This window comes from Nicotiana attenuata, chromosome 2 (assembly GCF_001879085.1).
Source record: "Nicotiana attenuata strain UT chromosome 2, NIATTr2, whole genome shotgun sequence".
NCBI lineage: Eukaryota > Viridiplantae > Streptophyta > Magnoliopsida > Solanales > Solanaceae > Nicotiana > Nicotiana attenuata.
The window spans coordinates 20,021,790-20,034,559 of record NC_031990.1 but is presented as its reverse complement, the minus strand read 5'-3'; the positions used below and the strand labels follow the sequence as shown (position 1 = coordinate 20,034,559).

Below are 12,770 nucleotides of genomic sequence, written 5' to 3'. Positions count from 1 at the left end.
ACGCTATTAATCTTAAAATAGGCTAAAATTGCAATTATATGCAATTTAGCTTTTAAAATACCAAATAAATTTGTAAAAGATATACAAAAATTACCTTAACTATATTTTGGTATAAATATGGGAAATAAAACAAATTATCCACCAAAATGATAATTTTGGGAATAATTATTGGTTTTTATACTGTTAAAATGGGTAATAAATTGATTTTAACAATCTTTTAGAAATTAGGAAGAATACTAAAACACTTTGGCATGCTTATATATGCATGCATATGTTATTTTGAAAAGGGAAAAAGGCCAAAATTGTACCCCCTACTATTGGAAATTATCCACGTTAATACCCCATTACTTTCCGGCTAAAATAATACCTACCGTTAATAAAGTAGGAGGATTTGTACCCAACTCTAACGGATATCCTACGTGGCAACCGGGTCTCTCATAATAATGTGCCAACTAGTCAATAAATTGCCAACTAGACTTTTTAAACCCGCCCCATTTAATAACCTGCCCCATATAATAATAACTCCCCCTATAATACAATCCCAGTCGAATAAAAATAGGGTTCAGGCTCCCCCAAATTCTCTCTCTTCTCCTTTGCTCGACTCTATCCTCTCTCATCTTCATCAATGTCGCAGAGCAGTACTTCTTCTCAGAGAAGGTGTCGATGTGGTATTATTGCCAACCATTTCACATCAACCACTCCCTCTAACCCCGGTAGGAAATTTTACAAATGTGCACGCCCTACGGTAAGATGTCGATATGAATTTGTCTAATCTCTACAATCTTTCTAGCTGTTTTGATTTGAAAAAAATTGAATCTTTTAAATGTTTCTTTGGCAGAATAATTCATGTGGTTATTTCGAATGGGAAGATGAAATATCCACGGATGCTTCCCAGCTTGAAATAAAAGATTTGAAGTCGTCTTTGAATGTTGTTTCGATTGAAAGAGACAAGTTGAGACAAAAATTAATTGACATGGAAGCCATGAACAAATTTGAAGATGCTAAAGTCAAAAAATTGGAAGAAAGATTGTACAACTAATGATGGTGATAATTGGTTCTTTGGCAATGTTTGTTGGATTCTTTGCTGCCTGGATAATGAAGTGGAATCATTGTTTAGTTAATTATCATTGTGTAGTCAATTGACATGTATTGTTTAGTTTGGTAGGGAACTAGTTTACAATGCAACAGTGTAGTCAATTAAGTAGGGATTTCATGTAACTGTGTTTTGGACTGAATTTTACCTTCTGTTTAGCTTCTGTATTCTGTGCTTTTTGGACTTCACTAGTCAATTTAATTTTCTGTTTTCTGTGGGATCAAATTACCTCAAAGTGTTCGACCAAATTTACTACTTTTTTAACATGACTAAAACTGGTGGTAAGAAAATCAGAAATTTGAGAGATGTCCATGACTTAATTCTCATGACTAAAACTCGAAATTTAACACAACAGCAGTAAAGTAACATTGATATATAACTGTTACCAATATTGAGACCAACTGTCATAACATTCATAACACCAACAAACAATAAACACTGCTTTAATTACATCAACCACCTAAACACCAGCAGGTTACTAATATTGAAACCACCAAAAAAGAGATGCAACCAGCAACAAAAAATGTTGTCATAGCAGTAATTACATCAACCACCTAAACATAAAAACAGTACTGTCATAGCAGTAATTACAAGCCTTCTAAACTTCAAATTCACAAAAACTTCCACTACACAAAAAAGCTGTCCACCTATAGTTCAAGTCACATTAGTTTTGTGACTTGCCATTACCCTTTTTTGTTACAGCTTCCTTTCTCACACCAGATGAGTCACCAACAAAATTGATTGTCCTTGTTATAGCTGGTATGTTTCCTTGCTGTCTGATAAGCAGTCTTGTCCTTTCTTCAGAGAAACTCCTTGGCCTAATTTCTGGGGCAGAATCTGATTCAAAATCTGGTGGCACAGTGTTGTTGGGAGGTTTCCTTTGGACTGATGGAGTTGGCATAAACTGAAAGTTTGAGGCTTGTACTGGGTGACTTGACTGACTTGCTTGACTTGCTTGACTGAGCAGTGGTGCTGAAAGATCTATGTCCTCCTCAGCTGGTATATTTGCAGCAAGTGGTGACATGGGTACTGAAAGATCTTCATCATTACTGTCTTGAGTTGCTAAACATCTTTGCCTCTTTGCTTGCTTGCCCTTTTTCTTACATGCCATTGGTTGCTTTCCCTTTGAATTCTATTTAACAAATAGGTAAGAGTAAATAGGTAAATAGGAAACAAATAGGTCAATAAAATAAACAGTATTGAAAAAAAAAAGTATTACCTTTGCACAGCCCCTGGCATTGTGTCCAGGCTGACCACATGTGGAACACTTCATTATCCTCCCCTTCCTGGACTGCATCCATTCACCTTGTCTGTTGACTTTTTCATTTTTTTCTCTTGTTCTATTGACTTTAGGCCTGCCAGCCATCTTAACAAATTCTGGTGGTTCCATTGCATGAGATGCTTCAACCTTCCAGAATTTTTCTCCTCTCACTGGTTGAAGTTTATGTGAATATGCTAGGAGATAGGCCTCTTTGGAGTACCACCAGTGTATTTCAGTAAAAGGATTCACCTTGTTGTGTTGCATTGCTTTGATTGCATGAGGACAAGGGATTCCATTAAGGTCACATGTCCTACATGTGCATCTCTTGGTGACCATATTCACTGTGTGTCCTTAACCATCTTCACTCACTTCATACCCTTCTTGACCATTAGAATGAACATGACACTTGTTTGCAATCTTCGAGTACTGGTTATACAGTTGCATTGTTTGGGGACTGAAGTCATTACTCCATGACATCACATCAGATTCATGTTCCCTTAACATGTTCATAACCTTTACTCTAATATCCTCAAGCATCTTGATAATTGGCTTGAATCTTGCTTCCTTGATCCATGAATTGAATGACTCAGTTAGGTTGTTGTCCACTGAGTAGTTCTTGCAAACAGTGTCAAAGTATGCTCTACTCCAACTTTCAGGTGGCTACTTCATCAAATGTTCAACAGCCTCCTTTCTATCTTCATCCACTTGTGCCATATTCCTTAATTGGTCTTTAAAATCTTCCTCATATGTGCTCCATGCAGCCCACCATAAGAACTTCTTATATTCCCCATGTCCCCATTTTCTGCACCAATTTGCCTCTATGTGTCTTACACAATATCTATGGTATGCTTCAGGAAGAACCAAGTTGACTGAATCAATCAAACCCTTAAGATAGAAAAACAGTAAAGAAATGCATAAGTTAACTAATCTAAACATCTCCAGTAATGAAACTAAACTAAACATCTCCAGTTAACTAAACTAAACTAAATGCATCAGTAAACTAAACTAAACATCTCCAGTTAACTAAACTAAACATCTCCAGTTCACTAAACTAAATGAAACAGTAATGAACTGCTTCAGTAAACTAAACAAAACAGTAAATTAATTCAACAAACAAATGAAACAGTAAACTAAATGCAATAGTAATGAAATGCAATAGTAAATTACATGAGATGCAACAGTTATGAGTTATGAGATGCAACATTGAAGAATTTAGGCAAAAGTTAACTAAATGAAACAGTAATGAAGGGAATTGAAGGGCTCATACCTTTTGCATATCTGAAATAAATGTAGTCCCTTCTCCATTTTTGAGGTCCAATGAGTGTTGTAGCAGCCTTAAGAACCAACTCCATGTCACTTTGGTCTCTTTATCAACAACAGCCCAAGCTAAGGGATAAAAGTGCCTCATGGAGTCTTGAGCAACAGCTACTAACAATTGACCCTTGCATTTTCCTTTCAAAAAGGTTCCATCCAAGCCAATGAATGGTGTCCACCCACTCTTAAACCCCATTTTCAATGCATGAAAACAGATGTACATTCTTAGGAATCTTCTTTTACCTTCACCAAGTGCATCCTTTGAAATATTAATCACCACATCAGTTCCTGGATTACTAGACCTTAATTCATTAGCATAAGCCTCAAGCTTGTTGTACTCATCTGCAAAACTACCCTCCATTTTCTCCAATATCATTCTCTTGGCTCTCTTACGCTTTGAATGACTAACGTTGATGTTAAATGTAGCTTTTACACTTGCCATCATCTCCTTAATTTTCATCTTAGGATTATCTTGAAGACCTCTCTTAAAGTAAGCAGCTATGGTTTTTGCATTCACCCTATGGTTATCATATAAAGTATTACACTTATGTTCTTCCTTTAACGTCTTAAATTTAACACCAGGACCTTTAGAGTCTTTGGAAATATGACAGACAAAGGGGCAGTCTTCATCTAAACATCTGTACCTAAGCTTTTGGGGGCAACTCTTAAGTTGTTTTAACCCATAACCATTAGCAAGGGAATACAGGTTGATGAATTTCTAGCTTCTAGAATGTCTTTGAATGTCATGGACTTGTGTAACTCCTTATACTCAGTCAATTTATCAGATATCTTCCTCTCTTTTTGTGTATGCAGTAGTTCTAATGAATCAGATTCACTGTCAGAATTATCTGAAGAATCAGAAGACTGACAGCCATGTTATTCACTGTCATCTGAACTACAGTCAGTAGCAGCATCAAGTTCTATTATGTTTGACTCAATGTGTTGGACTATATTATGAACATTAATACTTAACTCACACTCATCTACAGCAAAGAAGTCAATAGCATTAAACTGATCATTAACCAAAGACAGTAGAGTCCTAACACCTTCATCACTTTCTATTTCATAATATCTACCACTAGGCCCATTCACAATTACTTGTTGAACTCCAATAAACCCCAACTTAGAAGTAAATTCATTTACTAAATAGTTATAAGACAATTGGTCAGAGTTAAAACCTTTAATAATGTGCACAAGCTTCCTTGAGTATAAGACTTGTGGATTATATATCCAATCACCACCATAATGAAAGCTTAGATCCAATACGACCATTGCATATAAGCTGCAGAATAAGAAAGGGAAAAAATTAACCAAAAAAGTAACATTACAACCTATATAATATGCTGACAAAGTGGACCATAGAATAAAGGCATAAAGTGAATACAAAATACATAAACAAACAAAAAAAATAGTGGGCTGCCACACATGAAAACACAACTACAATAAATAAAGAGATGATGTGGGGCTAAGTATATAAACAAAACAAAAAAAAATAAGAATCTGACCCACTTGTCTCTTAACTCAACACAATTGTATGAGAAATAGGGGACCAAACACCAAAAATAAAGCATCAAAGAAACATAATACAAACCCTAAACAGAATCTGACCCCTTTTCTGTCAATGTAGGACCACAAAAAATTGAAACCCTAAACCGGAACAAAAAGAAAATACCAGAAGGGATTATTCGAATACGAAATACAAACCCTAAACCACCAGCAATAAAGACTCAAAAAAGGAAAACAAATTCAATATCAAATCGAGTATGAACAGACCACATGCAAACAAAAACAACCAAAATCAGACACACCTCCTAACTAAAAAAATACATATCTACATGAATAAGTCAAAACCCTAGTCAAAGAAATAAAAAATCAAACTAAATGCAATGATATGCTTCCATCCATACCAAAAACAAACCAAAGAAATGACGATTTACTAAATTTAACAAGGAAATAGGTACCTTCGTATGCATCCACGATGAAGACAATTTTTACAGTGAAGAGAGAAGGTGAAGAGAGAAGGTGAGAGATTTTTTTGGAAATGAAGGTGAAAGGTTTTGACCGGGTTGGGATTGTTTTAAGGGGAAATTATTATCCAATGGGGCGGGTTATTATATGGGGCAGGTTATTATAGGGGGAGTTATTATTATATGGGGCGGGTTATTAAATGGGGCGGGTTTAAAATTCTAGTTGGCCATTTATTGACTGGTTGGCACATTATTATAAGGGACCCGGTTGCCACGTAGGAGATCCGTTAGAGTTGGGTACAAATCCACCTACTTTATTAACGGTAGGTATTATTTTAGCCGAAAAGTAAAACGGGGTATTAACGTGGATAATTTCCAACAGTAGGGGTACAATTTTGGCCTTTTTCCCTTTTGAAAATATATGTAGGGAAAAATTGGATATCAACAGCTGCCCCTCTTTACACGGGAAGGATGAAAAAGTTGTCGGGTAAAGATATGATGGCCAATTTGACCGAACGAAACGGCTTGAAGAATTTCACCGTGCTCTGATTCCTGAGCTGCCTACGTATCCCTGGTCTTACATGAATCAGGCCATATGTAGTTCAGGATCCGTCGACAGAATATGCCGATGGAGATTTTTTCAAGAACGGACGAGATATTCGGGTTGGGGTGGATGGTTATAGTCTAGTAGGGTTGCGGGAACTGGAGCGGGATCGCTCCTGCCGAGATGGCCGTTGCTAGCCGGTTTACCTGCAAATGAGCAATACGAACATATATTGTGCATAAATTTAAACGTGATGCAAGTTCCCGTTGGACCATGAATGCTGTCTTTGGACGGCTAAGATGATGTCCTCAGACCATGACGTCCTGGGCCATGAAGCGTATAATAAAGGATTCGCCGGCTATGAAATGATGTTCTCGGGCTATGAGAATGATGCCTCCGAACTATGATGCCTTTGAATAATGCTATGCAAAAGATAAAATGGGGTCCTCAGGGCATGGCATGGCGTTCTCGGTCTATGCAAATGGTGCCTCCGAACAATGATGCCCTTAGACAATTTGGCGATCTTCCAACCCATGCAATGCAATAAGTGGCGATCATTCAGCCGGTGCAAGAATGTAAATAAGATGGCGATCTTTCAGCCGGTGTAAGAATGTAAATAAAATGGCGATCTTTTAGCCGGTGCAAGAACGTAAAAAAATGGCGATCTTTCAGCCGATGCAGGATTTAAATGAAGTGGCGATATTTCAGCCATGAAAAAAATGTAAGTGAAGTGGCGATCTTTCAGCCGATGCAGGATTTAAATAAAATGGCGATATTTCAGCCATGCAAAAATGTAAGTAAAGTGGCGATCTTTCAGCCGATGCAGGATTTAAATAAAATGACGATATTTCAGCCATGCAAAAATGTAAGTAAAATGGCGATCTTTCAGCCGATGCAGATGGAGGTAGAGCTTAACCTCGGAAGGCAGAATGGTAGCCTTATGCAATACAGAGAAATGCAGATGGAGACAGAGCTTAGTTTCGGAAGGCAGAAAGGTAGCCTTAGCAATGCAGAGAGATGTAGATGGAGGTAGAGCTTAACCTCGGAAGGCAGAAAGGTAGCCTTATGCAATGCAGAGAAATGCAGATGGAGGTAGAGCTTAACCTCAGAAGGCAGAAAGGTAGCCTTATGCAATGCAGAGAAATGCAAATGGAGGTAGAGCTTAACCTCGGAAGGCAGAAAGGTAGCCTTATGCAATGCAGATGGAGGTAGAGCTTAACCTCGGAAGGCAGAAAGGTAGCCTTATGCAATGCAGAGAAATAATAGGCGAATAGTAGTAAAATCTCTTAGCTGATAGCTGGTTGCAATATTGTGGCTGCTAGGGATATTGTGTGCGGATAGCAATTGTAGATATGTGATGGTTCTGCAAGTTGTATGAGTGTATGAATGTATTCGATGGTTTGCGACTCGGGTACCTGCACCCAAAGAAAAATCACGAGTTATGTAAAGGGGAAAAGGTTAGTTCGTCTCCCCGCTGACATTTTCTTGACCCGCTTGGCTCTATTTTGGTGATACTGTGCATATCCTTGGGGTAGCGTTGCTAAACAAAACAATTTTGATGATAGACATGCATGAGTTAGTAAAAATACGACATAAATATATAATTGAGAATAGTTTTTCTTTAGGTGAACCGACGATTGTGACTAGGTTCAAGACATTGCAACCTCTCTTGCTTCGGAATTTAAAATTCTGCCCCAGTTTACTGGGCTGGTACTTCTGACGGCGGCTTGCGGTGATCGACTTGAAGTTACTTCGGAATTTTGAGGGTCCTCCTCAAAATTCTGCCCCAGTTTCCAATTGCGGGGGGAAATGAAAATTTTATTGAATTGTGACCAAACCCATAAGTTTGCCTACGTATCCCCTACTAAACAGGAATCAGGTCAGACGTAGTTCAAATTACATCATAAAGGAAATCATAAATGGTTACACACAGTATCGCTTCACTCCATCTGAATTGATCGGCTTCGGCCAAACTTCTCCGTCCATTTCTGCAAGTATGAGGGCTCCTCCTATTAGAACCCGGTGAACCATGTACGGACCCTACCAGTTGGGAGAGAACTTCCCTTTGTCCTCATCCTGATGCGGGAAAATCTTCGTTAACACTAGCTGCCCTGGTGCGAACTGTCTCGGCTTGACTCTTTTGTTGAAGGCTCTGGACATTCTATTTTGATAAAGCTGACCGTGGCAAACTGCATTCATTCATTTTCCATCTATAAGAGCTAACTGCTCGTAGCGACTCTTTACCCATTCTGCATCGTCGAGTTCTGCTTCCTAAATAATCCTCAAGGAAGGAATTTCTACCTCGGCGGGAATGACCGCCTCTGTACCATAAACCAGCATGTACGGAGTTTCCCCAGTTGATGTGCGGACTGTGGTGCGGTACCCCAATAAAGCAAATGATAATTTCTCATGCCACTGCTTATGCTTTTCTATCATCTTAGAATTTTCTTGATGTTCTTGTTGGCGGCTTCTACGATTCCATTCATCTGAGGCCTGTAAGCTGTGAAATTCTTGTGTTTGTTCTTGAAGGTTTCACACATAGTCTTCATCAAGTCACTATTGAGGTTGGAACCATTATCAGTAATGATTGATTTTGGAATCCCGAACCGACAAACGATACGGTCTCGGACGAAGTCTGCCACGACTTTCTTAGTTACTGTTCTGTAAGATGCTGCTTCGACCCACTTGGTGAAATAGTCGATCGCTACTAGGATAAACCTGTGCCCGTTGGAAGCGGCAGGCTCGATTGGTCCAATAACATCCATTCCCCAAGCGGCGAACGGCCACGGTAAGCTTGTTGCATTAAGCTCATTTGGAGGCACCTTTATCATGTCTGCATGTATCTGACAGCGATGGCATTTCTGGACATACTGGATGCAGTCTGTTTCCATAGTCATCCAAAAGTAACCAGCCCGGTGTATCTTCTTTGCTAAGACAAAACCGTTCATATGTGGACCGCAGGTCCCAGCATGAATTTCCTCTAGTAGCTTGGGTGCTTCCTTTGCGTCGACACACCTTAGTAATCCCAAATCTGGAGTCCTCCTATACAGGATTCCTCTGCTGTGAAAGAAATTATTGGACAATCTTGGAAGCGCTTTTACGTAGTATTTGCAAGCCCTGGGTATTCTCATTTTGCCAAATATTCCTTGATGTCATGAAACCAAGGCTTTCCGTCTGCTTCTTCTTCGACGTGAGCACAGTAAGTTGGCTGATTGTAGATCTTCATGGGAATAGGATCGATGAAAATCTTATCTGGATGTTGTATCATAGAGGCCAGGGTAGCCAATGCATTGGCAAACTCATTCTGGACCCTGGGGACATGTTGGAATTCCGTCTTTGTGAACCATTTCCTCAATTCCTGTACATGGTGTAGGTATGGGAGTATCTTGGAGTTCTTGGTTGCCCATTCTTCTCGGACCTGATGTATAAGCAAGTCTAAATCACCAATCACTAGCAACTCTTGGATGTTCATGTCAATGGCCATCTTGAGCCCTAAGATGCAGGCTTCCTACTCGGCCATATTGTTAGTGCAGGGGAACCTGAGCTTGGCGGATACCGGATAATGCTGGCCGGTTTCTGACACTAGAACTGCTCCTATGCCAACTCCTTTGAAATTTCTGCACCATCGAAAAGCTTCCTCCAACCATCATAGGATTCTGCAATGTCTTCTCCTACAAATAATACCTCCTCATCAGGAAAATACATCTTTAGGGGTTCGTATTTTCCGTCCACAGGATTTTCCGCAAGGTGATCCGCTAGTTCTTGTCCCTTGATTGCCTTCTGAGTCACGTAGACAATCTCGAATTCACTCAACAGGATTTTCCACTTGGCTAGCTTGCCACTGAGCATGGGCTTCTGGAAGATGTACTTCAAAGGATCCATCCTTTATATGAGATACGTAGTATAAGCACAGAAATAGTGCCTCAACTTCTGAGCTACCCAAGTCAGAGCACAACAAGTGCGCTCCAATAGAGAAACCGGGCCTTGTATGAGGTGAACTTCTTACTCAGATAATAGATGGCCTGCTCCTTCCTCCCTGTTTCATCATGTTGCCCCAGAACACATCCGAATGCTCCATCCAATACCGCAAGGTAGAGTATTAGGGGACTACCTGGCTCGGGCGGGACCAAAACTGGCGGTGTTGACAAGTACTCCTTGATTTTGTCGAAGGCCTTTTGGCAGTCATCGGTCTATTTGGTAGCGGCGTCCTTCTTTAGCATCTTAAAAATTGGCTCACAGATGACAGTAGATTGTGCTATGAACCGGATGATGTAGTTAAGTCTCCACAAGAAACTCATTACTTCTTTCTTATTCTTTGGCGGTGGCAATACTTGAATAGCTTTGACCTTTAATGGATCCAATTCTATCCCTCGGCGGCTCACAATGAACCCCAGCAATTTTCCAGCTGGAACCCCGAATGCACATTTCGCGAATTCAGCTTCAAGTTGTACCTTCTCAGTCTATTGAAGAATTTCCTTAAATCTTCCATGTGATCAGCGGCTTTCTTGGACTTAATGATGACGTTGTCTACATACACTTCAATCTCCTTGTGTATCATGTCATGGAAAATGGTGGTCATGGCCCTCATGTAGGTGGCCCCTGCATTCTTTAATCCAAATGGCATCATCTTGTAGCAATACATCCCCCATGGCGTAATGAAAACTGTTTTCTCAGCATCCTCCGCATCCATCCATATCTGATGGTACCCAGCAAAACAATCAACAAATGTCTGCAGCTCATGCTTGGCGCAGTTGTCAATCAAGATGTGTATATTCGGCAAGGGGAAGTCGTCCTTTGGACTGGCTCGATTGAGATCCCGGTAGTCGACACAGACTCGGACCTTCCCATCCTTCTTTGGTACTGGCACAATGTTGGCTAACCATGTTGGATACTCTACCACCCTGAGAACCTTGCTTTGACCTGTTTAGTGACTTCTTCCTTGATTTCTAAACTCATATGGCTTGAATTTTCTGAGCTTCTGCTTTACTGGCGGACAGGCCGGACCAGTCGGTAATTTGTGAGCCACAATGGATGTGCTCGGACCAGTCATGTCGTCGTACGACCAGGCAAATATGTCCTCATACTCTCTTAAAAACTCTGTATATTCTTCCTTCTCTGATGGTGACAAATGAATGCTGATTCGTGTTTCTTTGATGTTTCCTGCATCTCCCAGGTTGATGATTTCGGTCTCGTCCAGGTTGGACTTAGGTCTATTCTCAAAATTCTCAACTTCTTTAACAATTTCTTCCGGTATATCATCTTCCTCTGAATCTATGTCTGTTTGTTGCGTTGTCTCGTTGCAAGTCACAGTCATCGGTTCATCAAGATAAGTAATAGTAATGCTGTATAAGTAAAGTAATGAGAGAAAATAATAGGAGTAAGATTTATAAGAAAACCGAATTGCTTTTGATAAATTCCATAAATGTTTTAATCATCGGAGCTCTTTCTTGCCAAAACAAAAATGCGAAAGGAAAGTAAACTAGTAAAAATAAAATGGTGCTTGTTCAGCCTTGCTACCCCGAGGCACGTCGGGCTTTGGTGGTTCTGACGGTCCAGTTGTTGAGGCATGCTCCTCCGCTTACAGCCTGTATGGAAGGGCCTTTCTCCCCCTCCTCCTTAAAAATAACACAGCAATCCATGTCATCATCTTCTAGGAACAAGTTACTCATTGCTGCTAGTGCTTCCTCTTCTTCTAACCATATATAACATCGGCTGGCTGGAAAGTCTGCTCTAAGCGAGGTATTGGTTGTTCCAACGGATAGTAAGGACCGCGGCAGGGTTGGGACCATTCATTGAATTCCTTCCAGGTATACTCATATCCCAATCCGAAGGTGGTGCCGTGTTTCTTGATCATATCCCTTGCCAGGTTCATACCCGCTCCAGTTCAATATGCTTTCAATTTTGTTGTCCCACCACTTGTCCTTATCAACGACGTTGACTCGCTCGATGTGATGATAGGTCTCCCCACCTATCTTCCTTCTTCCTCTGATCGCTGGTATGGTCTGTCGACTGTATATGGGATTGCTACCGTCGCCATGAATAATCACCTCTTGGTGATTCCATTCAAATTTCACTGCCTGATGTAGGGTTGATGCTACGGCCCCAACGACATGAATCCAAGGACGCCCCATAAGAAAGTTGTAAGATGCGGGAAAGTCTATCACTTGAAAATCAACATCAAACCAAGTAGGCCCCATTTGCAGACATAAGCTAATTTCCCCAATAGTGGACCTTTAGGAACCATCGAAAGCTTTGACGTTGATGGCTCCATCCTTGATCTCATGCAGGCTCTTTCCCAACGTTCTGAGAGTTACCAATGGACAAATGTTGAGGCTGGACCCTCCATCAATCAGGATTCTGGTGATAAAATAATCTTCACACTGCATGGTGATGTGCAATGCCTTGTTGTGACTCAACCCTTCTAGTGGTAGCTCATCTTCATGAAAAGTGATTTTGTGACTTTCCAATACCTGACCCACCATGTTTGCCATTTCTCCTCCAATGATATTGCTTGGTACATATGCCTCACTCAACACTCCTAACAAGGCATTCTTGTGTGCATCGGAATTCTGTAGCAAAGCAAGGATAGAA

At 40.3% G+C, this 12,770-nt stretch overlaps 1 protein-coding gene across 1 annotated transcript; it reads left to right on the top strand.

The window, feature by feature from the left end:
- On the top strand, window positions 626-1,039 carry LOC109217171 (uncharacterized protein At1g43920, Chloroplastic-like). The gene is made up of 2 exons (XM_019381399.1): window positions 626-745; window positions 839-1,039. The coding sequence occupies exons 1-2, from the start codon at window positions 626-628 to the stop codon at window positions 1,037-1,039; spliced, it is 321 nt and encodes a 106-aa protein (XP_019236944.1).